This window comes from Ahaetulla prasina, chromosome 4, assembly GCF_028640845.1.
Source record: "Ahaetulla prasina isolate Xishuangbanna chromosome 4, ASM2864084v1, whole genome shotgun sequence".
Lineage (NCBI taxonomy): Eukaryota > Metazoa > Chordata > Lepidosauria > Squamata > Colubridae > Ahaetulla > Ahaetulla prasina.
Window position 1 is genome coordinate 27,995,700 of NC_080542.1, and position 27,090 is coordinate 28,022,789.

The following is a 27,090-nucleotide window of genomic DNA, read 5'->3' on the forward strand; positions in this document are numbered from 1 at the left end:
CTTAGCCCACTGAGCCTCCAGGCGCCGATACCTGGCCTTGCACTCGCACAGATCTTCTCTCTGCTTGGAAAGCCTATGATCCTAGTCCTCAGTGAGGTGCTTCTGCTGAGCCTCCTTCTCAGTCAGATCCAATTTGAACTGAGCTGTTTTGCCAACTCTTTCTTGTGGTGGCTACTTAGCTCCAATAACTGCTTCCTGTTGGGGCCCTAAGGAACCTGGAGGGGGCAGGCAAGGTGGGGCTAGGAGGGGAAAGGCGAGTAGAGGCTGGGGAGGTGCCCTTCCACATGAGTGAGATCGAGTTGACCACACCCACCCAGTCACATGCCCACCCATCCGGTCATTAGGCAGATCATATTAGTACTCCTTGGGATTTAAAATTATGAATTTAGTGATCCCTGAGGTCCAAAAGGTTGGTGACCCTTGTATTATACAATGCTAGCAAGGATGGCATTTGGAAAAATAATTGGGATTAGGAAAAGGATCCATTATAACCATTAAGTGCTTATCTATTGCCCAAGATGTGTTTGCCTTGTTGGGCAATAAATTAGATGTGCCAAGTCATTTTGCAGATTTCTAAGGATTTTAGGAAAGAAAACATTCATGGCTGCTTAGGCAAAAAATTGTACATTGATCTGTCAACAAAATCTGCTCAGTGTGGAGACTGAAGAAAGTAGGATCTATTGACAAGATCAGTTTTCATGAACCCTTGCAATTACTTGTAAACCATGATCGAAGAATTTGGTCTATAAAACTATTACTTTGAAAAACATCCAGTTCAAGATAAGTTAGTAATCATCATAAACATTTTGTTTTAGAATTTTGCATTCATTAATTGAAGTAGCTACATGCTACATATGCTTGCCATTAACAACAGGTTGATGTCTGCACAAAACATTTATCTTGCTGAAAACATTTTTACTCTTCAGCTACATATGTTTGTATCACATTCCTCTATATTTGGTTATCTTTCCTGGGAAAGTTTTAAAAAATATTTCCCTGAAGCTTGCTGAAGGTGTCAAGTTGCATCATGTTTAGCTGTTAAATGTTTCTGTAATGATTGCTACTAAATATAAATCACCAATTAACTGAATTCTGTGCTAATTGTAGAGGCACAGAGTATTCCATGCCAGACAGATTTTTGCTTTGTCTTTTGCTTGCCAAAGTCAGATTTGATGTGGCTTAAGTGCCTCCTTAATAATTAATAATTATTTGACTGTTAAATTGCAGTATCTGAGTAAATGTGGGGAAAAAAGGATTAAAGTTTTAAGTAACATAAAAAGTACTGCAGAAGAAAATTCCATCAAAATGCAGACTTGAAGAGAATCAGCTACAAATCCCATTCATTTGTTGTAATTCAAATATATTTTAAAGTATTTTTTTAGACTAGCATTTTTTAGATTAAGGATTTCTGTACGCTGTCTGAGTAAGTATGATGTAGTGTATGAAATTGCTGGATCAGGAGCCTGGAAACCTTGAGTGGTAATCTTATCAATGACCTTGGTTCAGACTCTCAACCTTAGGAAGAAGTCAGTAGCAAATCGCTTGGACTACTGCAATGCTCTCTACATGGGGCTCCCCTTGAAGAGCACCCGGAGGCTCCAGTTAGTCCAGAATGCGGCTGCGCGGGTGATTGAGGGAGCAGTTTGGAGCTCCCATGTAACACCCATCCTGCGCAGACTGCACTGGCTGCCTGTTGTCTTCCGGGTGCGCTTCAAGGTATTAGTGACCACCTTTAAAGGGCTCCATGGCTTAGGACCGGGATATTTACGGGACCGTCTACTGCCATCTTCTATCTCCCAGCGACCGGTGCGTTCTCACAGAGAGGTACTCCTTAGGGTGCCGTCAGCCAAGCAATGTCAACTGGCGGCTCCCAGGGGAAGGGCCTTCTCTGTGGGGGCTCCTACCCTGTGGAACGAACTTCCCCCTGGACTTCGAAAACTACCCGACCTCTGGACCTTTCGCCGCTAACTTAAAACTTATTTATTCTGTCTCGCTGGACTGGCTTGAATTTTTTTAAATTTTTAACTGGTTTTATGGTTTTAAATTTTTATTAATTTTACAGGATTGATATTGTATTTTAAAATGGGGCCAAATTGAATAAGTTTTTTAATGTTTGTTTTTAGTATTGTATGTGTTGTTTTTGTATTTTATTGTGGCTGTAAACCACCCTGAGTCCTTCGGGAGAAGGGCGGTATACAAATTAAAATATTATTATTATTATTATTAAATCACTTCTGAAAATAAAAACTGCAGGGCTTTAATCCTTTAGCCACCAGGAACAGGTTGCCTCAATGGACCATAACAACTCTTTGCATCCAGCCTCATTTTAATGCTATAATGGAATGTTTCGTGATATATTTTCTAGCATTTTACCTGAAGCTTCCCTATTATCTTACTGTTGTCACAGTTGCTCTGTTGAAAGGAAGAGCAGGGAATAATTTAAAAAGTAATATATTAAACTACTGTATGATTGCCTAAAGTTGTGAGGATGAAGCAGTTTCTTTTGAAAATCTTGAGCTCCATCTAATGGCATAGTTTTTGAATTGTATGAGGTAATATATATTAAGGTTTTTTTTTTAACTTGGTGTCCTTCAGAAATATTAAGTTATGTTATAATTTGCACCTAGGAAAGGTGTAAAAGGTGACCTTTTTCTACAAATTATGGGTGTTTCAGTGCAGGACTTCAGCAAGGTACTAGTTCAAGGAATCTCTTGCATAAATAACCCTCTAAGCAGGAACAAACAGGAATATTTTTTTTAAAAAAGGATTTGGAATTATAGATTACGGATCAGTTGGTTTTTGGTAGGATTAGGATTTATTGTATTGTGCAATACCCCCCCTCCAAATGGGTTAATTCAGTAACCAGGTTAAATGCTTAATAGGTTAAATACAGTCAATGACTGCAAGAACACATTTCAATTTCACTTAAATCCAAGAAGAGAATTTCTCTGCAAGAAAGTGAATTCTCTTTCAACAAACCAAACGAGCGCCAACAGAAAATGTAGAATTAAGTGCAAAAAAGTGCAGCTTGGAGTAAAAGTAACCTTGATTTTTATGAACCATCATCTCGTTCCTTTCTGCAAGGGCCATAGCCTGAAGTTAGTCAGCTCTTCAGAAACTGCACACACAAGGCTCTATTTATGAAATTCTTTATTCTGACGTTATTTCCAAAAGGATGTTCATTCTTCAGGGATTCCATACTTTCAAAGACGAACAAAAAAAAAAGTTGGTGGGGAGACCTCCCTTATTACAAAGCCAATACAAAGAGAGAAGAAAAAAAAAATCTTAGAACAAAAACTGCCACTAAATGTGGTCTTTCATCTCCAACTCTTCTGAGAGAACCTTTTTCATTTCAGTTTCAAAAGTCTTTCTCATTTGTTCTTGTTCATTCTTTCTCAAATGTTTTCCTTCACGTTTGAGAACAGAGTCACAAAAATATATTCTTCTTTGTTCTTATCTAGAGGCCAAATACTTCGCTTTCTTAGTTTTACGTCCAAATAGTTTTAGGGAGTAAATCCCCCTGAAAGAGTGGAATATAATTAAGTAAATAAACATAGGACTGAACCATTTCAGAAATGCAGAGCTAGAAGGTTAAGGCAACATCTGTTTTCCAACCAACACCCTTTACATCTCCAATCATTCCCTCCACCAAAAAGCTATGTTGGAGGTACCAAAAAAAAGAAGAAGATATTTTTTCCCCCATAGAACCATCATTCTGGATCTCCTTCCAGAGGAGGCTGTGTAGATATTGTCATTCCTCATGACATTTTAGAAATATTGTAGGTTTTAGAGCCTTTCATCATCTGAGATAATTTTAATACTATTTGATGGTGAAACAACAGCTTGGTCCATCTGTTATTTTGTAGTGATTTTACTATACTGCAATGTAGTTTGTTTTAATTCAAGCCTTACTGCATTAAAAAAAAAACCTCCACTGATAAAACACTTTCAAAAAATAATAATAAATAAATAATAGTGCAGTCTTCCTACATCTGCTATCTTTCTATGTACTGGATTACATTCCCTCCACCAAGAGGCTATGTTGCAGGTACAAAAATATTTTTTCCCATAGAACCATCACTCTGGATCTCCTTCCAGAGGAGGATGTGTGGATATTGTCATTCCTCATGACATTTTAGAAATATTGTAGGTTTTAGAGCCTTTCATTATCTGAGATAATTTTAATATTATTTGATGGTGAAACAATAGCTTGGTCCATCTGTTATTTTGTAGTGATTTTACTATACTGCAATGTAATTTGTTTGATTTCACGCCTTACTGCATTTAAAAAAAACCAAACCTCCACTGATAAACACTTTCAAAAAATAATAATAAATAAATAATAGTGCAGTCTTCCTACATCTGCTATCTTTCTATGTGCTGGATTACATTCCCTCCACCAAGAGGCTATATTGGAGGTACAAAAAAATCCCACCCACCCCCATAGAACCATCACTCTGGATCTCCTTCCAGAGGAGGCTGGGTGGATATTGTCATTCTTCATGACACTTTAGAAATATTGTAGGTTTTAGAGCCTTTCATCATCTGAGATAATTTTAATACTATTTGATGGTGAAACAACAGCTTGGTCCAGCTGTTATTTTGTAGTGATTCTACTATACAGCAATGTTGTTTTAATTCAAGGCCTTATTGGATTTAAAAAAAAAACCTCCACTGATAAAACACTTTCAAAAAATAATAATAAATAAATAATAGTGCAGTCTTCCTACATCTGCTATCTTTCTATGTACTGGATTACATTCCCTCCACCAAGAGGCTATGTTGCAGGTACAAAAATATTTTTTCCCATAGAACCATCACTCTGGATCTCCTTCCAGAGGAGGATGTGTGGATATTGTCATTCCTCATGACATTTTAGAAATATTGTAGGTTTTAGAGCCTTTCATTATCTGAGATAATTTTAATATTATTTGATGGTGAAACAATAGCTTGGTCCATCTGTTATTTTGTAGTGATTTTACTATACTGCAATGTAATTTGTTTGATTTCACGCCTTACTGCATTTAAAAAAAACCAAACCTCCACTGATAAACACTTTCAAAAAATAATAATAAATAAATAATAGTGCAGTCTTCCTACATCTGCTATCTTTCTATGTGCTGGATTACATTCCCTCCACCAAGAGGCTATATTGGAGGTACAAAAAAATCCCACCCACCCCCATAGAACCATCACTCTGGATCTCCTTCCAGAGGAGGCTGGGTGGATATTGTCATTCTTCATGACACTTTAGAAATATTGTAGGTTTTAGAGCCTTTCATCATCTGAGATAATTTTAATACTATTTGATGGTGAAACAACAGCTTGGTCCAGCTGTTATTTTGTAGTGATTCTACTATACAGCAATGTTGTTTTAATTCAAGGCCTTATTGGATTTAAAAAAAAAAAACACTGATAAGTACTCTCAAAAAAATAATAAATAATAGCTCAGCCTTCCTACATCTGCTATCTTTCTACGTGTTGGATTACAACTCACATCGCCTCAAAAGCATGACCGTGGTGGCTAAGGTTAAAGCAAAATGCAATTCTAGACATCTGCAGAGTCCCAGGTGGGGGAAAGCTATAGCAGTATAGTGAAAGTGGATGTGCTCTTATTTTCCTCTAAAGCAGGGTTTCTCAACCTTGGTCAATTTCAGATGTGTGGACTTCAATTCCCAGAATTCCCCACCCAGCATACTAACATTCTGAGAGTTGAAGTCCACATACCTGAAATTTGCCAAGGTTGAGAACCACTGCTCTGAAGGCCCAAATCCTGCCTTATTTCTTTAAAAAAAAAAAGTAATTTGGCCCCCAGGGAAGGAAGGAAATTTCACCCAGATTTCCCAAGAAAAGAGGAAAGGAAAAACAGAAGTGCTGTGGAGAGTGAAAGTATCTCAGAGAAAGTATCTTTGGAGACCCTGCCATGTTGTCTTTCAAAATAGGTTGGTTAGCTGATTTTTTTGCCTTGGGAGGATTGGTAGAAATGAAGAATTGCCACTGAAGTAATAGGTTGTTGGATTTCATTCCAATCAGACTCTTGAACATAAGAGATTTTTATTATTATATTATTATTATTTTAAAAAGTGGGAAAGGTCAGCTTTCCCCATTGCAACAGCATAAGAGTGGGAAAAGTATTACTGATTTCTTTCTACATATGAACAGTGTAAAAGCAAAGAGTGCCCTGCCCTGCAAGGAACAACATGATGGCCCCACAGATTTCTCTCATCAAAGCAATCCTGACTTGACCCACATATGTGCCACCGAAAGAAGTAGTGAAGAAAGTGAGAAAAGCAGATTCTATCCAAAACCCCACTACAACCATGTGTTTCAGGGAACAAACACTGTTCTACTTACTAAGAGTATCAAGGGGGTACCCAATCTGGTTATCAAATGTTTCTTTCCCGCTACCAAAGCTCTGCAGGAGCCAGATCTAAAATTAGGACCACGGGGCTAACCTGGCCAATAAGTTACCAGATCTGTTTCTGGGGGCAGCCCTGCTTTTCAGCCCAAAGCAACTCATGGTCAGAGGACAGTATGGGCATCTTGTCCCAGAATCCTTTCCAGCGTTTACACAATTCATAGGCCCTGTTGTGTTAGCATTCTCTGCCAGGCTGTATGGAATCCTGAAACATTGCCTCTTGGACCCTGCCTGTGATACAGACCCTGGTGAAATAATACTCTCTTCCAAATATTGTGATGAAAGTGTCCCACTCACCCATCCCATGTTCCTTCTGAAATTACTTCCCTACCACCCAACCCTATCAAATTGTGACATGGATAGGATTCTGGAGAGGATCAACAAGGCTTTCTGCGTTATGAGGGTTTATCATGTCCAGGCCTCCATTGGACTCTCTCAAGTGGATCCGCTGATGGTACATCATGCTATGTCTCCGCCTAAACCTCACTCCGCACTCACCACACTGATAGGGTCTTTCGCCGGTGTGGATTCTTAGATGCCGAGTGAGGTGCGACTGTCGTCCAAACCGTTTCCCGCACTCGGTGCAAGGATAGGGTCTCTCACCAGTGTGAGTGATCCGATGTCGAGTCAGATGGGATTGCCGACTGAAGGTTTTCCCACACTCGGTGCAAGGATAGACCTTGGTTCCCAAGTGGGTCTTCTGGTGTCTCGTGAGACCGTAGAGATCATGGAATATTTTCCCACACTCCATGCACTGGTAAGCTTGCTTCTCAGTGTGGGTTCGCTGGTGAGCAGCCAGTTCTGAAGGCCATATGAACCCCTTCTCACACTCTGTGCAGAAATAGCGTTTTTCTCCCGAGTGGATTCGCTGGTGGGTGGCGAGTTCCGACGGCCATCGGAACGCCTTGCCACATTCTCCGCAAAGATGGCGTTTCTCTGTCATGCCAGGTCGCGGGTAGGGAGGGTGATGAAGTGGCTGGTTGTTGCTGTTCTCACAATCAGCAATGGGAGGCAAACTGTTGCCTGCGTGGATCCTCTGATGGGCTGTCAGCTCAGAGGGCCACTGGAACCCTTTCCCACACTCAGGGCAGAGGTAGTGCTTGTTCTTGTTGTGAGTTTTCTGATGAGTGGCGAGTTCAGAGGGCCACCGGAACCCTTTCCCACATTCAGGGCAGAGGTGAGGCTTCTTGACTGTATGAGGTTTTAGTATATCACCAGTGGGAGGGGCTTTCTCACCTGTAAAAATATTCTGGGTTATATTGAACTCGGAGGGCCACTGACACAAAGTGTCAGTATTCATGGTGTAATGCGGCTGTTCAACAGCATGGATCCTCTGATGGATGACTAGCTCTGTGGACCACCGGAATCGCTTGCCACATTCGGTGCAGACATGGCATTCCTCACTCATGTGGGTTTTCTGATGTCTGGTGAGATGTGAGGATCGACCAAACTGTTTCCCACACTCAGCGCAGTGATAGGATTTGGGCCGGGTGTGGACTTTTTGATGTAGGGCCAGTTCTGATTGGCAGCGGAATCGCTTCCCACATTCAATGCAAGGGTGCCGTTTCTCTCTTATCCGTATCCTCTTTGGAGCCATGTGCTGTATTGCTCCGTTGTGTCTTTCTCCAAATCCCATCTGGGGATCTGCTGTATTGGGAGTCAGGGCACCTGCTTTGACGTGGGAATAATAGAGAATTCAAACAGTTTATAGACATCATGTAGCTTTGCTGAAAATACACACACACACACACACACACACACACACACACTCATTTTACAAAACTGAATGGATTAATTACACCCCGTGAGAAACCATGACCAGCCAAGTTACTAATTGAGTTTAGGTTAATTGACTGAATTAATTATGTCTACACAAGAGAAACTTAAGGAAGCAAAATACTTCCTTGGTTTTTAAGACATCACACACATACACACTCATATTCCAATAAGCCGCTTCCATGGAAGAGCCTTTCCATTTTATCTTACACAGCAGATAATGTCCCTCCTAAAGTGGCCTCCTCTCTGCAGAGGAACTAGCCCTTCTTAGCCCTTTTCTTAGCTAGCCCTTCTCAACCTAAAACTATCCCGATGATTTGAGACTTCATCTTCCATAGGAGAGGATTTACTGCAGCACCTGGCTCATCTGCTCTAGCTGTGAAAGCTAAAGAGGGGTGAAGGTTAGTATTTTAGATAGGAACCGTAAACTAGATTAAGCAATCAAAAGTCATCACAGGAGAAGGCAACGGTGGGCCATTTATCCATGAAATTGCCAGGAGTCAAGCTCTGCTTGAAGACTTCACTTTATTTCTTTTGGGCCATATTGAGTTTGATTCAGATGGGGCTCAAGGTTGATTAGCCTTCCATCATCGGTAAAATGAGGACTCAGATAGTTGGAGGCAATGTGCAAATAATGCTGACATTGTAAATCATCCAGATACTGTTGTAAAGCACTATGGGGCAGTATATAAGTGTAAATGTTATTGCCATTGCTATATTTAGGCCTCCATTTAGATTAATTATTGTAATAACATACCTTACATATGATAACATGCAAACAGAAAGGTACAATCCAAAGTTTTATCCAAAGCAGGGACAATAGCATCTACAGTAAATGTGTCTGATGCCCATACATGCAACATCTGATATCATCACACAAATGACACAAGTACATATTTGGGTTAAGACATCTGATACAAATTCATAAGTCAAGACATTTGTGTGATGACTTTTATCTCACACAAATTATTACTTATCTCCTTGCAGATGCTATGAGCAAAGAACTAGTGACTTTTTAGCTGTGGTTGGGATTCTAATTCCCATCTCCCTAGGTCAAAGGTCAGGGATGATAAGAATTGTATAGGTAGTCCTCGACTTACAACCACAATTGAACTCCAAATTTCTGTTAAGTAAGATGTTTAGTGACTTTCCCCCCATTTTATGACATTTCTTGCCACAGCTGTTAAGTGAATCACTGCAGTTATTAAGTTAGTAACCCAGTTAAGTGAATTTGGCTTCCCCACTGACTTTGCTTGCCAGAAGATTGCAAAAGGGGATCACATGACCCCAGGAACACTGAAGCCGTCATAAATATGTACTAGTTGCCAAATATCTGAATTCTGGTCAAGGGACTGTGAGATGCTGCAAAGGTCATAACTGTGAGAAATGGTCATAAGTCACTTTTTTCACTGTCCTTGTAACATTGAACAGTCACTAAATGAACTGTTGTAACTCAAGGACTACCTGTAGTTGATAATCAGAAAGACAAGCAGTTCCCCCAAATGATTTAATTTTCAGTCTGAATGATTTTTATTAAAAAGTGATTCCTCTCTTCCTTATAAAGACAGCCAAATTTTGCTAGTTTCAGACACTATAATTTTCCTCTGTCCCATGTACTTATTCCAGAGTAAAACATCACTGAATAAAAAACCACACTTGTTGCTTAGACTGCATTAACTAATAATCCATATAATTGACAGTTAGCATTCATTATTAAATTGAATAAAACAATATAGGCCTTTTAATTGGCGAAATAGCCTCTTTGTAACACTTAAGGCATTTTTCCCAAAGTACAAGCCTGTGTTGCAATTCAACCAGGCAGCATAAATAACAGTACATCTGGTTTCTATATCTTTCAATTATGTTCATATTTTTATTATTATTGTTGTTGTTACTATTATTAAAGCATATATTTCTAGCTCCTACCACAATGATGATAATATGATTAAGCAACGCTGGAAAATTTTTAGAAACTAGACATAGATGGTTGGAATAGATTTATAATATAATATAACAACAGAGTTGGAAGGGACCTTGGAGGCCTTCTAGTCCAACCCCCTGCCCAGGCAGGAAACACTACACCATCTCAGTCAGATGGTTATCCAACATTTTCTTAAAAATTTCCAGTGTTGGAGCATTCACAAATTCTGCAGGCAAGTCGTTCCACTTATTAATTGTTCTAACTGTCAGGAAATTTCTCCTTAGTTCTAAGTTGCTTCTTTTTTTGATCAGTTTCCACCCATTGCTTCTTGTTCTACCCTCAGGTGCTTTGGAGAACAGCCCGACTCCCTCTTCTTTGTGGCAACCCCTGAGATATTGGAACACAGCTATCATGTCTCCTCTAGTCCTTCTTTTTATTAAACTAGACATACCCAGTTTCTGCAACCGTTCTTCATATGTTTTATCCTCCAGTCCCCTAATCATCTTTGTTGCTCTTCTCTGCACTCTTTCTAGAGTCTCAACATCTTTTTTACATCGTGGCGACCAAAACTGGATGCAATATTCCAAGTGTGGCCTTACCAAGGCATTATAAAGTGGCACTAACAATTTCCAACAGTTGGAATTACAGCTAGTCCTCAACCACAATTGAGCCTAAAATTTCTGTTACTAAGTGAGACATTTGTTAAATGAATTTTGTCCCATTTTATGGCCATTCTTGCCACAGTTGTTAAGTGAATTGCTGTAGCTGCTAAGTTAGTGACCCAGTAGTTAAGTGAATCTAGCTTCTTCATTGATTTTGCTTCTCAGAGGGTTGCAAAAGGGAATCAACTGACCCCGGGACCCTGCAATCGTCATAGATATGAGTCAGTTGAACATCAACTCCCTGGCTGAAATTTTGTCAGCCCCCGCAAGACTTCTCCTCTTAAATGGAAGAATTGGAAGCTTCTTGTTTTTACCATTATCATGCCGAAGAAGCCCATGCTTGCTAATGCATCAAAAAGAAAGGATACTCTATTTGTATGGTATACAATTATCAAAATAAGATCGTTCAGATGCAGAAGAAAATCTGATCATCGGTAAGTACTAAATGAGCTTGAGGGCCATTAAGAACAGCAGCCTTCAGGCAATTAGCATAAACCAATGCCTTTTACTAATGAGAGACCGTGTTTTGGAGTTCAGAAAACTGTAAAGACTTTTCATGGCTATAGCCAAGGTGACCAGCTGAAGCCTGCGCTCAGAATGGGGTTGGAGGGCGGAGATAAGATCACAGCGATTCAAAATAAGTTGGGTCAGGAGCCCTTACTCTGAAGTAGAAAGCCACATCCTCCTTGCAGGATTTTCCTCCTACATGCTGCTGTAGAAGGAAAGTTCTTGACTCACCTGAACCTCCTTCTCCTCCTCCTGCTTCATCTGCAGAAGAATCCCAAGTGGCTTCTGTGTCAGAAGAACCTATGCAAGAAAGGAAAAAATCCATCCCTAAAGCTTACTTGAAAACACGCCTCAAGATTTGTAAAGAATACTCACCATCACAAGATGCTTTTTTTAAGTGATATCCGGTTTCTGCCGGATATCACTGGTTGACTGTATTTTTCGAAGACCCCGATTGGATTGTTGGAATCCAATGCCAAGGCAGCACAGGAATGGATTGCATTATCCAGGGAAAATGAACACACATTGTTCCAAATTCACTTCACTGGAGTTCCATGGGGGGGGGGGGGGAAAGGTCTCTATGTTGTTTAATCGTAGCCCAATTGAAAAAGAAAGTTGTAGGGATGTAACATGGTTGCTATGTGCAAACCATAGGCTCCACAAATAACCACTGTATGTTCCTGTCCTGGTCTTGATATGCATTTACCATAGTTTAATCCCCAACCAGCTTTCAATTCTGCTTTAATAATTCTATTGTTTATACAAAACTGTTTATTATACTTGAAACTGATGTCTATGGATATTCTCAGTCATCCAGGTCATGGTTGTCTTGAAGATGCTTTTTTTAAAAAGGCAACCAGACTATGTTTTTTTCCTTTGAAGAAGACATTTCGCTTCTTATCCAAGAAGCTTCATCAGTTTTGGTTGGATTGGCGGGGGGAGGGGAGGAAGGATTAGTTCTGACAGATGTTGGGCAAGGGTGGATGGAGTGCGTGCAGAAGGATTATATTTCCTTGCAGTCATCTGGTCATTAGCACTTTCTCTGAGAGTCATTTAGGCCATTTGGGAGTTTATCTGCGCCCTCATGGTCAGAATGTAAATGGGTGTGGAATCTTCTTGGGACTGCAGAAAGGATTGCGTTATGGACAGGAGACAGATGTTGTAGTATTCCTTCCCCTCTGTTGAGGGAGAGCTGTTCAATTCACATCTAGCCTTTCAAATCAGTGGTCCTCTCTATCCAGAATGTGGACTTCCAAAGTAGAGACCATCTATGTTAAAACTGAACAGCGCTCTCTTAACAGAGGGAGTGAGATACCACACCATCTATCTCCTGCCTACAACACAGTTCTGTCAGCAGTTCCAAGAAGATTCCACATCCATTTGCAGTCCGATTCAGGTGACCTTGAGGGCACAGACAAACCCCAAGTGGCCTCAATGGCTCTCAGAGAGAGCACTAACCACCAGATTATTGCAAAGAAATACAATCCTTCCGTTCCTCCCAAACATCCAATCAGAATTAATTCTTTCATTTCTCTCTCCACCCCCGCCTCCCCCAACTGTCCAGCCAGAACTGATGAAGTTTCTTGGCTGAGAAGCGAAATGTCGTATTCTTCCTCAAAGAAAAAAAAAGAGTCCACTTGCCTTTTGAAAATGCACCTTTGAGACTTTTTTTATTTATTTATTTTTTAATTTTGTCACAACAGTATATAAGCATAAGCATGAAACAACTATACAACACATAAGTGTATATATAATGAAAGGAAACAATAGGACAGGAACGGTAGGCACTTTTGTGCACTTATATGCACGCCCCTTATAGTCCTTGACTTGAGGAGGATATCACAGCAGACCATGACTTTGTCATGTAAGAAGAAAAAGAACAGAATTTAAGGCTCATTGCTTTGACAGGTCTTCAAAACTATGGCTATGAATGATGGCATCTGGAGGACACTGGAGTGGAGAAGCTAATAGCAATAGCACTTAAGACTTATATACCGCTTCACAATGCTTTTACCGCCCTCTCTAAGTGGTTTACAAACTCAGCATATTGCCCCCAACAATCTGAATCCTCATTTTAATCTTGGAAGGATGGAAGGCTGAGTCAACCTTGAGCCTGGTGAGATTTGAACTGCTGAATTGCAGGCAGCCGGCAGGCAGCAGAAGTAGCCTGCAATACTTCACTCTAACCACTGCGCAACCATGGCTCTTAAATTGAGCTATTCTTAAAAGTATACTTAGTCATCTGTTAAGATTTATATTACTGTATACGTTTTAGGTCCTAGGTATTTACCATTTTATATAATCCTTGGATGGTGGGAATGCATACATCAATAATAATGCATTTATAGAAAGAGAAGCAATTCAAAGCACTAAGTAGGTGGATTGATAGTTCCTTACCAAGCAAACATATGTCTCCATCAACCTGCTGTCCAGTTTCCATGAATATATCTCCATGCTCAGTATCTGAAAGGACTTGGTCTTCATTAGGAAATGTCACCACTACCTCCTCAAATAAGTCAAAATCCTGAAGATTCATCAAAGAGGCACAATAAACAAAACTAAAGTTACTAAACTAAGCACGCTTACAAAAATAAAAATAAACATTTCCTCTCTGAGAAAGAAAATAAAAGGTGTTAAAATTTTGGGCGCAGCTCTCCCAGAGGGTCTCTATTCCCCATACAGACCTGGTTGTTCAGCAGGGGGTTGGGGGAATATTTACATCTTATTTTAAAACTCCGTATTCCTGGGTGGGTTTAAGTAGAAAGTAGTTGGCCATCTGCAAAGGATGCTGTAGTAGATTCCTGTACTGAACAAGAGTTGGATTAGATGTTCTCCAAGATGCCTACCAACTTACCTTCTAGGAAACTAGGGAGAATTTTTTAAATAACCCACCTCACAAAGTTGCTGTTCTAAGAAAAAGAAGATGCATTACTGTATGCATGACAGCTTCAGTTGTACAAAGTAAGTGAGGAATATCAACATAATCATAACTGGTGATAGAATAGAAGGTGACAAATAACAGAGAAAGCAGAACTACTTAACTTGTTTTTTGCAACTGTCTTTACACAAAGAGAAAAAACAGTCCAACCTATCAAAAACAGCATTACAAAAAACAGATTAGGAACACAAGTTAAAATAGGGAAGAAAATGGTAAGTGAGCACCTGTCTACCCTAGATGAGTTCAAATCAGCAGGACCAGATGGATTAGACTCCAAGGTTCTGAAGGAACTGGCAGACGAGATCTCAGAACCACTGAACTATATCTTTCAAAGATCCTGGAGCACCGGGGAACTGTCAGAGGACTGGAAAAGAGCTGATGTAGTTCCCATCTTCAAAAAACTGGGGAGAAAAAAAGATCCAAGAAACTACAGACCTATTAGCCTGAACTCAATACCAGGGAAGATTCTGGAAAAGATAATCAAGTAACAAATCAGTAAATACCTAGAAGCAAGCAAAGTAATAACCAAAAGCCAACTTTTGTCAAAAACAGATCATGCCAGACTAATCTTATTGCATTCTTTGACAAAGTGACAAAAGGAATGGACCAGAGGACTGCTGTCGATATAATTTACTCGGAGTTCAGTAGGGTATTTGATAAAGTAGACCATAACCTACTACTAGATAAAATAGAAAAATGTGAGTTAGACAGCATCACCATCAGATGGATTCGTAAGTGGCTGATCAGCCACACTTTACATGTAGTCCTCAATGGAACTGAATCTACATGGAGGGAAGTATCCACTGAGATATCCCAAGGCTCTGTTTTACACCCAGTACTCTTCAACATCTTCATCAATGACTTGAACAAGGGGATAGATGGGGAACTCATCAAATTTGCAGACAACACCAAGCTAGCAGGAATAGCCAACACTCCGGAAGATAGGCTCAAGATACAGAAGGATCTTGACAGACTTGAGCGTTGGGCGCTATCTTAACAAAATGAAATTCAATGGTGAAAGAGAGCATATGCACCAAGACAAATTCCTTGTGTGTCCAATCACACTTGGCCAATAAAAAATTCTATTCTATTCTATTCTAAAAAAAAAGTAATGTTCTACATCTGAGGGCAGGATAAGAAGCAATGGGTGGAAACTAATCAAGGAGAGAAGCAACCTAGAACTAAGGAGAAATTTCCTGATAGTTAGAACAATTAATCAGTGGAACAACTTGCCTCCAGAAGTTGTGAATGCTCCAACACTGGAAGTTTTTAAGAAGAGATTGGATAACCATTTTTCTGAAGTGTAGGGTTTCCTGCCTAAGCAGTGGATTGGACTAGAAGACCTCCAAGGTCCCTTCCAACTCTGTTATTCTGTTTTTTCTGTAATATAGATTCTCCCCATCTCACAGTATTCTGCTTTTGTTGCTATTCAGAATGTGCTTTATTTGCATTTTATTATCATTCATTGATGGCAAGCAAAACACATCACAAAGTTTTTAATTAACATTATTCAGTGCAGTTTCGGCACATGAAATCTTCTCAGTTGGAGAACCAAAAGCATACGCTGACGATACTCAGCTGTACTTTTCCACACCGGACCACCCCAACGAAGCTATCGAAGTGCTGTCCCGGTGTCTGGAAGCTGTACGGGTCTGGATGGGGAGAAACAGGCTCAAGCTCAATCCCTCCAAGACGGAATGGCTGTGGATGCCGGCATCCTGGTACAGTCAGCTGCCGCCGCGGCTGACTGTTGGGGGCGAGTCATTGGCCCCAATGGAGAGGGTGTGCAACTTGGGCATCCTCCTGGATGGATGGCTGTCTTTTGAAGACCATTTGACGGCCGTCTCCAGGAGAGCTTTTTACCAGGTTCGCCTGGTTCGCCAGTTGCGCCCCTTTCTAGACCGGGATGCCCTATGCACGGTCACTCATGCTCTCGTGACATCCCGTCTGGATTACTGCAATGCTCTCTACATGGGGCTCCCCTTGAGGAGCACCTGGAGACTCCAGGTAGTTCAGAATGCGGCTGCGCGGGTGATAGAGGGAGCCCCTCGTGGCTCCCACGTAACACCTCTCCTGCGCAGACTGCACTGGCTGCCTGTGGCCTTCCGGGTGCGCTTCAAGGTTTTGGTAATGATCTTCAAAGCGCTCCATGGCATAGGGCCGGGCTACTTACGGGACCGTCTGCTGCCACCGATTGCCTCTCACCGACCCGTGCGCTCTCACAGAGAGGGACTCCTCAGGGTGCCGTCGGCCAGGCAGTGCCGACTGGCGACACCCAGGGGAAGGGCCTTTTCTGTGGGGGCCCCCACCCTCTGGAACGAGCTTCCCCCAGGACTTCGCCAACTTCCTGACCTTCGAACCTTCCGCCGCGAGCTTAAGACACATCTATTTATTTGCGCAGGACTGGACTAGAATTTTTAAATGTTTTAAATTTTAAATCGGGTTTTAATGGGGTTTTATTATTTATATTCCTATTTTAAATATTCGGCCTTATGTAATAAGTTTTTTAAATTGGTGTTTTATTTTGTATATATATGTGTTTTATATGGCTGTAAACCGCCCTGAGTCCCTGGGGAGATAGGGCGGTATAAAAGTGTGAACAAATAAATAAATAAATAAATAAATACATGGTTTTTCTTTTGCTTTTCTGTTGTATTAACTTTTTGTTTTAATATTATCTCTAAACTTCTAAACCAGGAGTGTCAAATTCGTGGCACCACGTCATCACATGAAATATTGTGACTTTTCCTCCCTTTGCTAAACTTAGGGTGGGCGTGGCCATCACATGACTCATTCAGTCTGAGGGCCGCAAGTTTGACACCCCTGCTCTAAACCTTTTCACTAAACCTGGAGCCAATAAGAGCCAACAACAAAAATAAGAGAACCCCATGAATCAGTTTCCATTTGGATTTTTCTACTTCCCTTTTCAAACAGGAAAATCAAAATTAAAACCTCTGTGGAAAAAAAGACATTCAGAAGGCAGCATCATTTCCTAGCAATCATACTTTATGCAGCTCTGCTCAGTTGTATGTCCATCCAGTCTTTTGGACATCTAGCTTTTTTATGTTTTCTAGCAGGTAAAAAATTTCAATTTGGCTATCAATATCTAAGAGCACTTCTGAGTCTGTTGCCTCCAACACAGAATCTGCAATGCTCTACTAAATTAAGTGAAATTTCAGAACACTACAGTCTCCTGAAACTTTTAGCTTTTGACTATAAATTCGATAAATAAAAATATTTTTTTTGAGACTTATGATTTGAGGGTCAATTTGGTTCTGTTGCAGTTATGACTTTTGGGTAACTACTGTATTTTCGGAGTATAAAACGCACCTTTTCCACCCCCTAAAAGGGGGTGCATCTTACACACCAAATGTAGCCCCACTGGCCCCCACCCTTTGGCCTCTGCCTCCCAGCAATTTACCTCCTTGCAGCAAGCAGAAACAGCCCATTTTCAGCTTCATCATAGTATAATCAACTTGTACTAATTAGTAGGTTGGATCGGCCACCCAACTCTCAGCTATATCAGGCTGCAGGGATTGCCATTGCCTATTGCTGCGCCGGCCTCTGTTTCTTGCTGCAAGGAGGTAAATTGCTGGGAGCAGATTTTGTTTTCTTGTTTTCCTTCACCAAAAAATGTAGGTGCATCTTGTAGTCCGGAGCGTCTCATACTCCGGAAAATACAGTATTCCTTTCTGTTGATCCTTTTAAGACAAAGCTGCACAACAAAACTGAGGGCCAGGGCACACTAAGTTTGTCTTTATTGGCATTTTAGGAGCTGAGGCCAAAGCAAAAATTAAATTTCAATTAGTGGAATGATATTTCAAAATAATCAGTCAAATATAGTTGCGGCTTCCACAAATAATAAAGACTGAATTTTTTTAAAATTTGCATTTATATCCTGCCCTTCTCCGAAGACTCAGGGCGGCTTACACTATGTTAGCAATAGTCTTCATCCATTTGTATATTATATACAAAGTCAACTTATTGCCCCCAACAATCTGGGTCCTCATTTTACCTACCTTATAAAGGATGGAAGGCTGAGTCAACCTTGGGCCTGATGGAACTTGAACCTGCAGTAATTGCAAGCAGCTGTGTTAATAACAGACTGTCTTAGCAGTCTGAGCCACCACAGGTCTCCCTTCTAGAAATGGTGCAAGAATTAAGAGAAACTTCATAACTGCATGGATTTTAGAATTCGGGAAAGATGACACAGGCTGGGGATGATGGGGAACGCACTCAGATTGAAATTGTTGTACAGTATAGAAACTACCTTAAACACTTCCTCAACTGCTTCTGGTTTCCATAAGGAAGTTCCAATTAAAAAAATCATGAATTGTGACTTTCTGCTCCAATTTCACAATTTATATCAAGAACAACTTTCTAATTACAGTTTACATTTCTGCAGAAAGGAGCTCTTAGAAGAAACCTAATTTAACTTCTTAGCAGAAGAACCCTTTGCTTCCAGGCTGTAGGACGACAGTTTCCAGCATCCTTTGTGTAAGAGTTCTTGAAATTTACTGATGCAACCCTCTTTGAGGAAGAGCAGTATGACAAAGAGGGAATAAAGGGACAGGGGGAAAGATATTGAATTGTCTTAATTTAAAGATCTGTAAAGCCTATGAGATTTTAGTGGACAGCTCAGAGATCTGAAGAGCTGAGAAAGAAATGAAAAGAGGTTCAAGACAATTTGGTTCTTAAAAATTATAAGTATGATGGTTTAGACCCAGCAGTATCCCTGATGCTTGAGGCAATCTCTAAAAACATCTTGAGGATGGGGAAAAAAATGCATATTTTTTTGGGATGAGAGACGGGAGAATTTTGCCCAAACTCATTCCAGTTGAGGTTCCTCAGCTTTGGCATCCCAACTATTTATAATCGCTCAGATGTTGAAGAAGAGGCCTAATTGCCTCTGAAAACTACAGCCTCTGCTTCCTTCTTTCTTTCCTCTCTCTGCAGGGACATCCAAGAATGTAAGGTGTATCTGATTTGACCCCTTCCTGCACTCTCCTTCTGTGGGGGAAGAAAGGAATTCAGAGCTGTTTGATGTCCTGGCAGGTGAACCGTTTCAATCTATTATCTATTATCGAAGTGGCAGAGAACATGTCAAATAATAGGGCACTTTTCCTAGGAAGCTGAACCTTCTTCAGAACAATAATATTGGCTTCTAGGAAAAAAATAACTCTAAGTTTGATGTATATTGAAAATCAAACTCTGAAAATTTGGAATTTCTCTGAATTTATCAAGCTTGAATGTAAGTCAAAAGATAATTTTTACACTGCTGGAAAGAAATGATCACTCTAGCATATTTGCAATCTGGTCTAGTCTATATAGACGAGGAGTAGGCAACCAGCTGCCTTCTGGATCTTATGGACTACAGTTCACACAATTTTTGCCATTGGCCATGCTGACTAAAGACGAATTGAGATCCAAAATATCTCAAAGTGTCCTTGTCTTCACAATACAGTAGGAAACTTTTAGTGGTTTGTTACTTTTGGTAAAAGTTTTGCATCCAACTTCTCTAAATAAAAGGATCAAACAAAAAGTAATGAGAAAATCCTCTGATAGTAACTTCAGAGAGTTGACACAACGTAAGATAGCTGAAAACTGCTGAGCCTACAGTCCTCTAGATACTTGGATGTTTTGTCTACCATTATGCCAAGGAGTATTATTATTAAGGTTTGTTGCACAGTACCCAAATCTTTAGGCTGGATTTGGCATTTTTATCCATCTAGTTCTTCTCAAGGATGAGGACATTATTTGTATCCAATCTTATTTTAAAAATAACACAACGTAGTGAATATACCTAATGCTCCTTCCTCCTCCCACAGTATTTTCCCCACAATAACCAAAGACTGGTCTAAAGTCACCTAGTCAATTTTCATGCCAGGGACTAGAACGTATGGTCTCCTAGTTTCTAGCTTTGTGCCCTAACTATTAAACCAAACTGGCAACCTATCTCAATATCTGCATCCAGTCATACTGCTATTTCAACTGGCAAACATTTCTAGTTCAAAATTCAGTTTTCAATTTTGCTGCAGTGGAGGCTGAAGCACCCATGAGTCATTTTAAATCCAGGCTTGCAATCAATACACATTTGTAGGTTAGGGCAAAGTTCTAAAGGGCTAAATTGTTCCAGAAATGTCATTTTAACCTCAGTATGAAAATCAGGTGCTTCAACCAAGAGAAAGTTTATTCAGATAGGAATTTCTGATTGATCTCATCTTTCTGTTTAAGAGATGGGAACAATGTGTCCCTAACAAACTTTCGAACAAGGACAGACAGAAAGCTAATGAACCTCCATCAGCAGACCCATCAGCCTGGCTGATGAAAAGACATGGTGAGTTGTAATTCAGCAGCACTGGGGTGGGGTCATAGTTTCCACCCTGCTGGAAACCTCAGATGGTGTTGAGGATCAACCCAAGACTATAAACACATTTTTAGGACAATAGCAATCTACCACTGGTTTGCATCCCTCTAGGAAATCAGGGAACAATTTGAAAGGAATCAAAAACTCCAGCTCATTCCGCCATTGCCAGAATTTTTTTCCCTATGCATATTTCCTCCCCATTTTTTTGCACAGGGGCTTGACTGTCTGCTGTCATTTCCCCTCCCCCTCCCCCAACCTTCCAAGCTCATGGATTAAAAGCAGCAAGAAGTGAGGTGAGCATATGGAATCAGCAGGCCTCAATTGGCTAAGGACAGCTGGCATTGCCAATAGGCTGCAGTGTGATAGAGATGCTAAGAAGACAGTGGATTGTAACATTTCAGATTGCAGATGAGAGATCACACTTTTGGGTGCTCCCCACAGATCTGCAAGTAAAACAAGCCAAGGGAGAAGAAGTAAGGACAACAGCCTCTAGTACTAGGTGTGGTTTGGTGTGGTTGTTTAAAGCTTTCTATAGGACAATGATGGCGAACCTTTTAGACATTGGCTGCCCAAACTACGCATGTGTGCATGCCCAGACTGAAAGGTGTGCATGCACACGTATACGCAGACATGCATGAGCAGCAGACACCCGAAGACCAGATGGCTGGCGGGAGGCGGGGCATCCCAACACCGGCAGTGCAGCAAGAAGATCTTTTTGTTTCATGAGCTTCTGTATTGTCGTTTGTAGGGAAATAGAAGCTCACCAAAGAAATGCCACAGAGCTCTGACTTAGGTGACGGCACACGCATGCCAGCAGACAGGGCTCTGCGTGCCATCTCTGGCAGACGTGCAGTAGGTTCACCATCACAGCTATAGGAGGAAATATTTAAAAATGGCATTCACCTTGCTAATTTGGAGCAGCCATAAACCTGCTGGGACCTCCTCAGTCTACCTACTAGAAATAGAATGAATGAATTATATTTCTTCAATTTTATGGGTGCTTCATTTTATTGCTGTGATGTTTCATGGGGCAGTCATTGAGATTTGTATGCTTTGAAAAATAGTTGGAAGATAGTATCATGAAATCTTCATGAATAATAATTGTGCAATTGCCACCAGCCACGTGTGAACATTTTATTTATTTATTTTATTTATTTATTATTTAGATTTTTATACCGCCATTTTAACTCCCCACCCATAGCTTTACTTCCCATAGCTGCTGCAGCTATTCTGTCTCAGGCACTTGCCTATCCCAAAGTCTTCCACCCAAATAACATAGCCTAGTGATGGAGAACCTATTAGATACCGAGTGCCCAAACTGCGCGGGCATGCTCAAACTGAAAAGTGAGCATGCACACACATGTGGACATGCGCATGTGCAGACATGCATGTGCATGCGCAACAGAGACCTGAAGACCAGCTGGCTGGTGGGAGGCGGGGCATCCCAACACCTGCAGCGCAGCAAGAGGTAAGATCTTTTTCTTTTGTGAGCCTCTTTTTCGTTGTTTGCAGGGAAACAGAACCTCACAAAGAAACGCCACAGAGATCTGACCTAGGGTGACGGCGCACATGTCAGCAGAAGGCTCCGCATGCCACCTCTGGCATGGGTGCCATAGGTTTGCCATCATGGATATAGCCCAACAATGAATCTTAAGAATATATGTGAGGAAAAGAAGGAGGACTGAACCATCTTACCTCGTCCTCTAGTATTTCTGCTTCATTCTGCTTGGCTAGGAAGTCCTCCGCTAGGGCCACTGCCCGTGCGCAAGTCTCCGGGCTACATTCCCATACCCGACTTCGGATTCCAGGAGGGAGAACAGCCAGGAACTGCTCCAAGATTAGGACGTCAAGAATCTGTTCCTTAGTACGGTTCTTTGGCTTCAGCCAATGATTGCAAAGCTCCCAGAGTTGGCCACATGCCTTTCGTGGACCCTCAGCATCCTGGTAACAGAACTGCCGGAAGCGCTGGCGGGCAGTCTCCAGGCTGAAGCTGCCTCCTCCAGTTATAGGTGTCCGTGCTTTGCTCCCTCTATCTGCACTAGCTGGGGAGCGTTGAAGTTCCCGGTGGCTCTCTTCAATGAAAGATGCTCCCCATGAGGATGAAGTATTCCCTAGTTGCTCCAAAGTGGTTGGGAAGGCCTCTGGTTCTACCTCTACTGCAGTGACTTCCACTACCTGATTGATATTGGAGGCGGCTGCTTCTGGGGATATTAATGGTGATTCTATAATTTCAGGGAGGAAAGGCTGTGAAATTTGGGACACTTCTTCCCACTGGACCTCCCAGCGCTGAGGTTGTGCTACCTCTAGCTGCACTGATTCAGCAATTAGTGATGCCTCTAAGCCTAGCAGCTCTTCAACTGTTCCAGTACACACCACAAACAGGGAGCTATCTCCATCAACTGCTCCCACTGCCTCTTGCTGAGGACCTTGTGGACGTGCCTCCTCCCCCTCTTCATCCTCCTCTTCATCCTCCCCTCCTCCCTCCTCTTCTTCCTCTTCCTCTTCTTCTTCTTCCTCTTCTTCCTCCTCATCTCCCATCTCTTCCTCTTCTTCCTCTTCATCTGCCTCCCCTTCAGCATCTACTTCTACTTCCTCAGGCTCTTCTTCTTCCTCCTCAATTGTGATCTCTGGATACATCTCCTGCTCAAGCAGCACCTTAAAATGGACATCCAGCTCCCCTGAACCCTGTATGGACTCCATTTTGTCTTCTAAGAGATAGACAGACTTATCCCAATTGTAGACTGAGGTCTGGCCAGTGATACCCCAAGTCTCACAGGCAAACATGGTGGGAAGAGTCTTCTTCCTCAAATTTTGACCACAAGCTTAGGCCAAAGTTTACCAACAATTTCCAGGAGGCAGAGACTGTTGTCAAGGAAACTGCTCTGTCACAGGATTCCGCCATACATCAAGAGGATTTGGCTTTTCCAAATGTGTTTATATGAGTACTTTCTTCCTAAAAAGACAAAAAAGTAAGCAATTACCTGTGCAGTCAACAACATGAGATTAATCAAATTCATATTTATGTAATAAATAAGAAAGAAGAAAGGTATTTCTGAGGAAAAGCGTTTTTTGTATGGCTTGCTTTGATTTAGCTTAGGATGATGCATATGTTTCCCATGGTAGAAACTATTTTAAGAAAAAAATTACCCTGAAATGTAAAAAAATTACAAAAAAGACTTCACTTTTAAGAGCAGAACAGTTACCCTTTGGTTTCATATATTGCAATTATAATTCAATCATGCTTCAACCATTTAAACCTTTTTTCATTCATAGGGGCAGTTATCAATCAGAAAGCTTCTGTTGCCTAAAAAAACACAGAGCAAATTAAAGACTGGAAAAGTTTAAGATGAGTCAATGTCAAAGAAAAACCTCCCTTAACAACTCCTTCACAAAGGCAATAGGGAAAGAATACTACAGTGATTATTCTGTGCCCAATCTATTTTTGGAAAGGGGAGGGGGAGAAAGAGCAGATGATGATGGTTTCATCCATGCAGTTCTCTCCCTGAATCTACACATTCAGAATAACTCTTTGTGGATTCTACCACTTCAGAATCTGGAGGTATGATTAAGATACTGGACTAGAAACCAGGAGTTGGTGAATTCTAGTCCCAGCGTAGGTTTGAAAGTCAACTTGGTAATTTTGGTTAAAACACTTTCAGTCCAACTCACCTCACCTATTTTCTGGTGAAAATAGGAGGAGGAAGGAGTATTAGGTATGTTTGCCACCTTGAGTTACTTATAAAGTAAAAAAGTTGGGATAAAAATCTAATAAATAGATCACGACAGGAAGGTTGTCTCTTCACTCATCTTTCACCATGCTGGAAGCCACAGCTTGGAACTATAACCTTTCTCTAATATGACAGTGTTTCTCGATTAAATGTTCTGGTTGCAAAATCACCTAATATATTATATTCACCTCATTTTTGAAATCATAGAGCTCATATAACATTGCTCCATCTCCCCAGAAAATAGCAAACCTTTTCCACAACAGTTATCTTCTTTTATGGCAATTCAAGTCTGTTTGCTTGCACTCCACCAAACAGGTGCTGATAAAATGAATAGTTTACCAAATCTATAAAGTAAAACAAAATGGCACAGCTGCCAGGATAATTTTAAACTATTCATTGTTAACCAGCAGAAAAGGTCAGGAATTTTCTCTCAAGTTTTCTAATTTCCAAAACAGGGCAAAATAGACTTGCAATTCCATTTAAAAATTATCATAAAGATGTCACCAGTGGCATATGGTGCCACTTCAGGATCAAGACCACAGAAAATTATTTATGTTTAGTTTCTCTACACTTGAGCTGATTTCACTGTGTCACTTCACAGTTATAAGTGACAACAATATGCAGGAAAACAATTGTTCAATGTATCAAATTCTAAAGGATTCCCTCCCAAACAATAAATAAAATAAAATAAATATAAATAAATAAATAAATAAAATAAAATAAAATAATAAAAAACAATAAATTTGAAGCTATCTTCATTTTCAACTACAGTAGTAATGAGTAAAATCTGAAAAAATTCCCTAATTTTTTATTTCAAAACTTGCATATTCTTCTTCCCAATTGCTCGTCACATTGTAAGTATGATTTAAAACTGGCTTTTCCATTAAAGTTACTCAGTCAATATCAATGAATAAGAATTTGAAAAGAAAATCTGGACCAGAGCTCTACATGTTCCCAGCTGAGACATCATATCAAAGTAATTTTTATAGTGCTCAAAGTAATCATTGAGACATTTAATCTAAAAGAAAAAAAGCCCCTTCTTTCAAAAAAATGCAAATAATCAAACAATATAAAGCTACTATTCTATACAAAACCTATTATGAAAACAAGTAACAGCAGGGACACTTTTTGCCTATTCATATTTAGATTTACATTTAGATGTATTGTACATGGAAAGGTTATTTTTTTCAGAATCAACAATTGTCAGAATTGGTTTACTGATTCTAATTTACTGGATGCAATCTCTGTTTGGGATTTTGACAAACAAGCAAAAATATCAAATGGATTATTTTCATTGATTTATTTTTACCAACTCAATCATAGACTTCTGAGGCAAAGGAGTTTTTCACATGATCTATATCTGAAAAATTCAAAATTCTACCCCTCATTTTCCAAACAATACCCAGAGAAATATCTGGCTCACAAATGCCCCTTCTAAAAGATCCATAAAATCACCTAGAGAGAAGATAGGGAGCAGAGGATAAGGCATGCTCACCAATTTCCAACCTCATCAATTGTGGATTATTTTTTTTATGTACCTGCTATAACAGCAACTCATAAGGAATTAAAAGCCACACCATCTTTTTAATAACGGAGAATGGAGGCTCTGACTGGTTCATTACGGAAGTCACAGGTTGAAGAAGCAGGCAGGTCATTTACAGTTATTTCTAAACGAGCAAGCCATGTCACTTTATCCCGAACGGGGTTCGGGGCTTATAACATCACATCATTGTTGAAAGGGAGAACTTCCATAAAGCGAATCCTCCTCTTTTCTTCCCCACTTCAGACGCCGGGATACCCTTCCTCCATTTTACGGTTTGCAAACTCCTCTTCCTGTTCTCCCCCAAAGCATAGCTGCCCCTAACTTTCCCCTTCCAACTTCGCTCACTGCACCTCCACTTCCTGTCACCCGCTTTCCAGGAGAACATTTTCTACCCAGCCCTCCCTTCTTCCTAAGTATCAGCCTCCATCAGCCGCAAAGGGTTTCTCCGACTCCAAACCCCGTTCGGGGGCCCCAGCCCCTTTGCAAGAGACACGCACCCCGCACGGAACGGACCTTCAGCCATTCATTCCCCAACCCGCGCGCCCTCACTTTCCTCCCTGCTACGCCTACCTTTCTCCTGCCAAGCGGGGCTTTCGACTGCCCTACGCCCCACGGAGCAAAGCCTCTCGGGGCGCTTCCAGCTCATCCGTTCCCCCCATATGACACCAAGACAAGGGGAATGCAGCCATTTTGCCTCTTTGATGTGGTTGGGGGTGGGAGGGGCAAAGAGATGGCTAAGCTTTCTCCCAGCCACCCCTTCCCGACCTTTTGATATTATGCCCACCTTGAATAATGGTAAAAGGAGCGTCCTCCCCACCTAAACCCTTTACCTTGCCGCCGCCGCCGCCTCTGCTTCTCGCACGTGTCTTTAAAAGAAGGGAAGGCCCGCCTCTGTCCTGTAACTCACCCTTGGGAGAGCTGGTCTTCCCTCCTACCCCGTTGCACCAGATGCGGCTGCTTAAGCTGGAGAGTGGTGGGGGGGGAGGGGGTTTTAAACCCCAAACCTTTTTCACCACCCTAAAGGCGGAGCAGGAAGGCGCCTCCTCCTCCTCCTCTTCCTTCTTTCCCACGTGAGTGCCAGGCTATTAACCCTTTCTCCGTCCAGAGATTTTAGCGCGACCCTCTCTTGCGTCTCCCCCACACCCCCATCAGGATCGGATTTAAAATAATAATAATAATAATCATCATCATCGTTGGTTTCAGATCCTAGTTTAAAGTTTGAAGGGGAAG

At 41.0% G+C, this 27,090-nt stretch overlaps 1 protein-coding gene across 7 annotated transcripts; it reads right to left on the bottom strand.

Moving 5' to 3' along the window:
- Window positions 1-338: 338 nt before the first annotated feature.
- LOC131197198 (zinc finger and SCAN domain-containing protein 2-like) lies at window positions 339-26,909 on the bottom strand. 7 transcript variants are annotated; one of them, XM_058180953.1, is made up of 6 exons: window positions 26,691-26,894; window positions 22,285-23,542; window positions 13,682-13,808; window positions 11,516-11,584; window positions 6,917-8,089; window positions 339-3,520 (listed from the first exon to the last, which is right to left on the bottom strand). In XM_058180953.1, the coding sequence occupies exons 2-6, from the start codon at window positions 23,371-23,373 to the stop codon at window positions 3,504-3,506; spliced, it is 2,475 nt and encodes an 824-aa protein (XP_058036936.1). In that variant the 5' UTR covers window positions 23,374-23,542; window positions 26,691-26,894; the 3' UTR covers window positions 339-3,503. The 7 variants fall into 7 exon arrangements, with proteins under 7 accessions (XP_058036936.1, XP_058036931.1, XP_058036933.1 ...); XM_058180948.1 differs by lacking the exon at window positions 339-3,520 and having other exon boundaries at window positions 6,007-8,089; window positions 26,768-26,909; XM_058180950.1 differs by lacking the exon at window positions 339-3,520 and having other exon boundaries at window positions 6,007-8,086; window positions 26,691-26,893.
- Window positions 26,910-27,090: the final 181 nt, after the last annotated feature.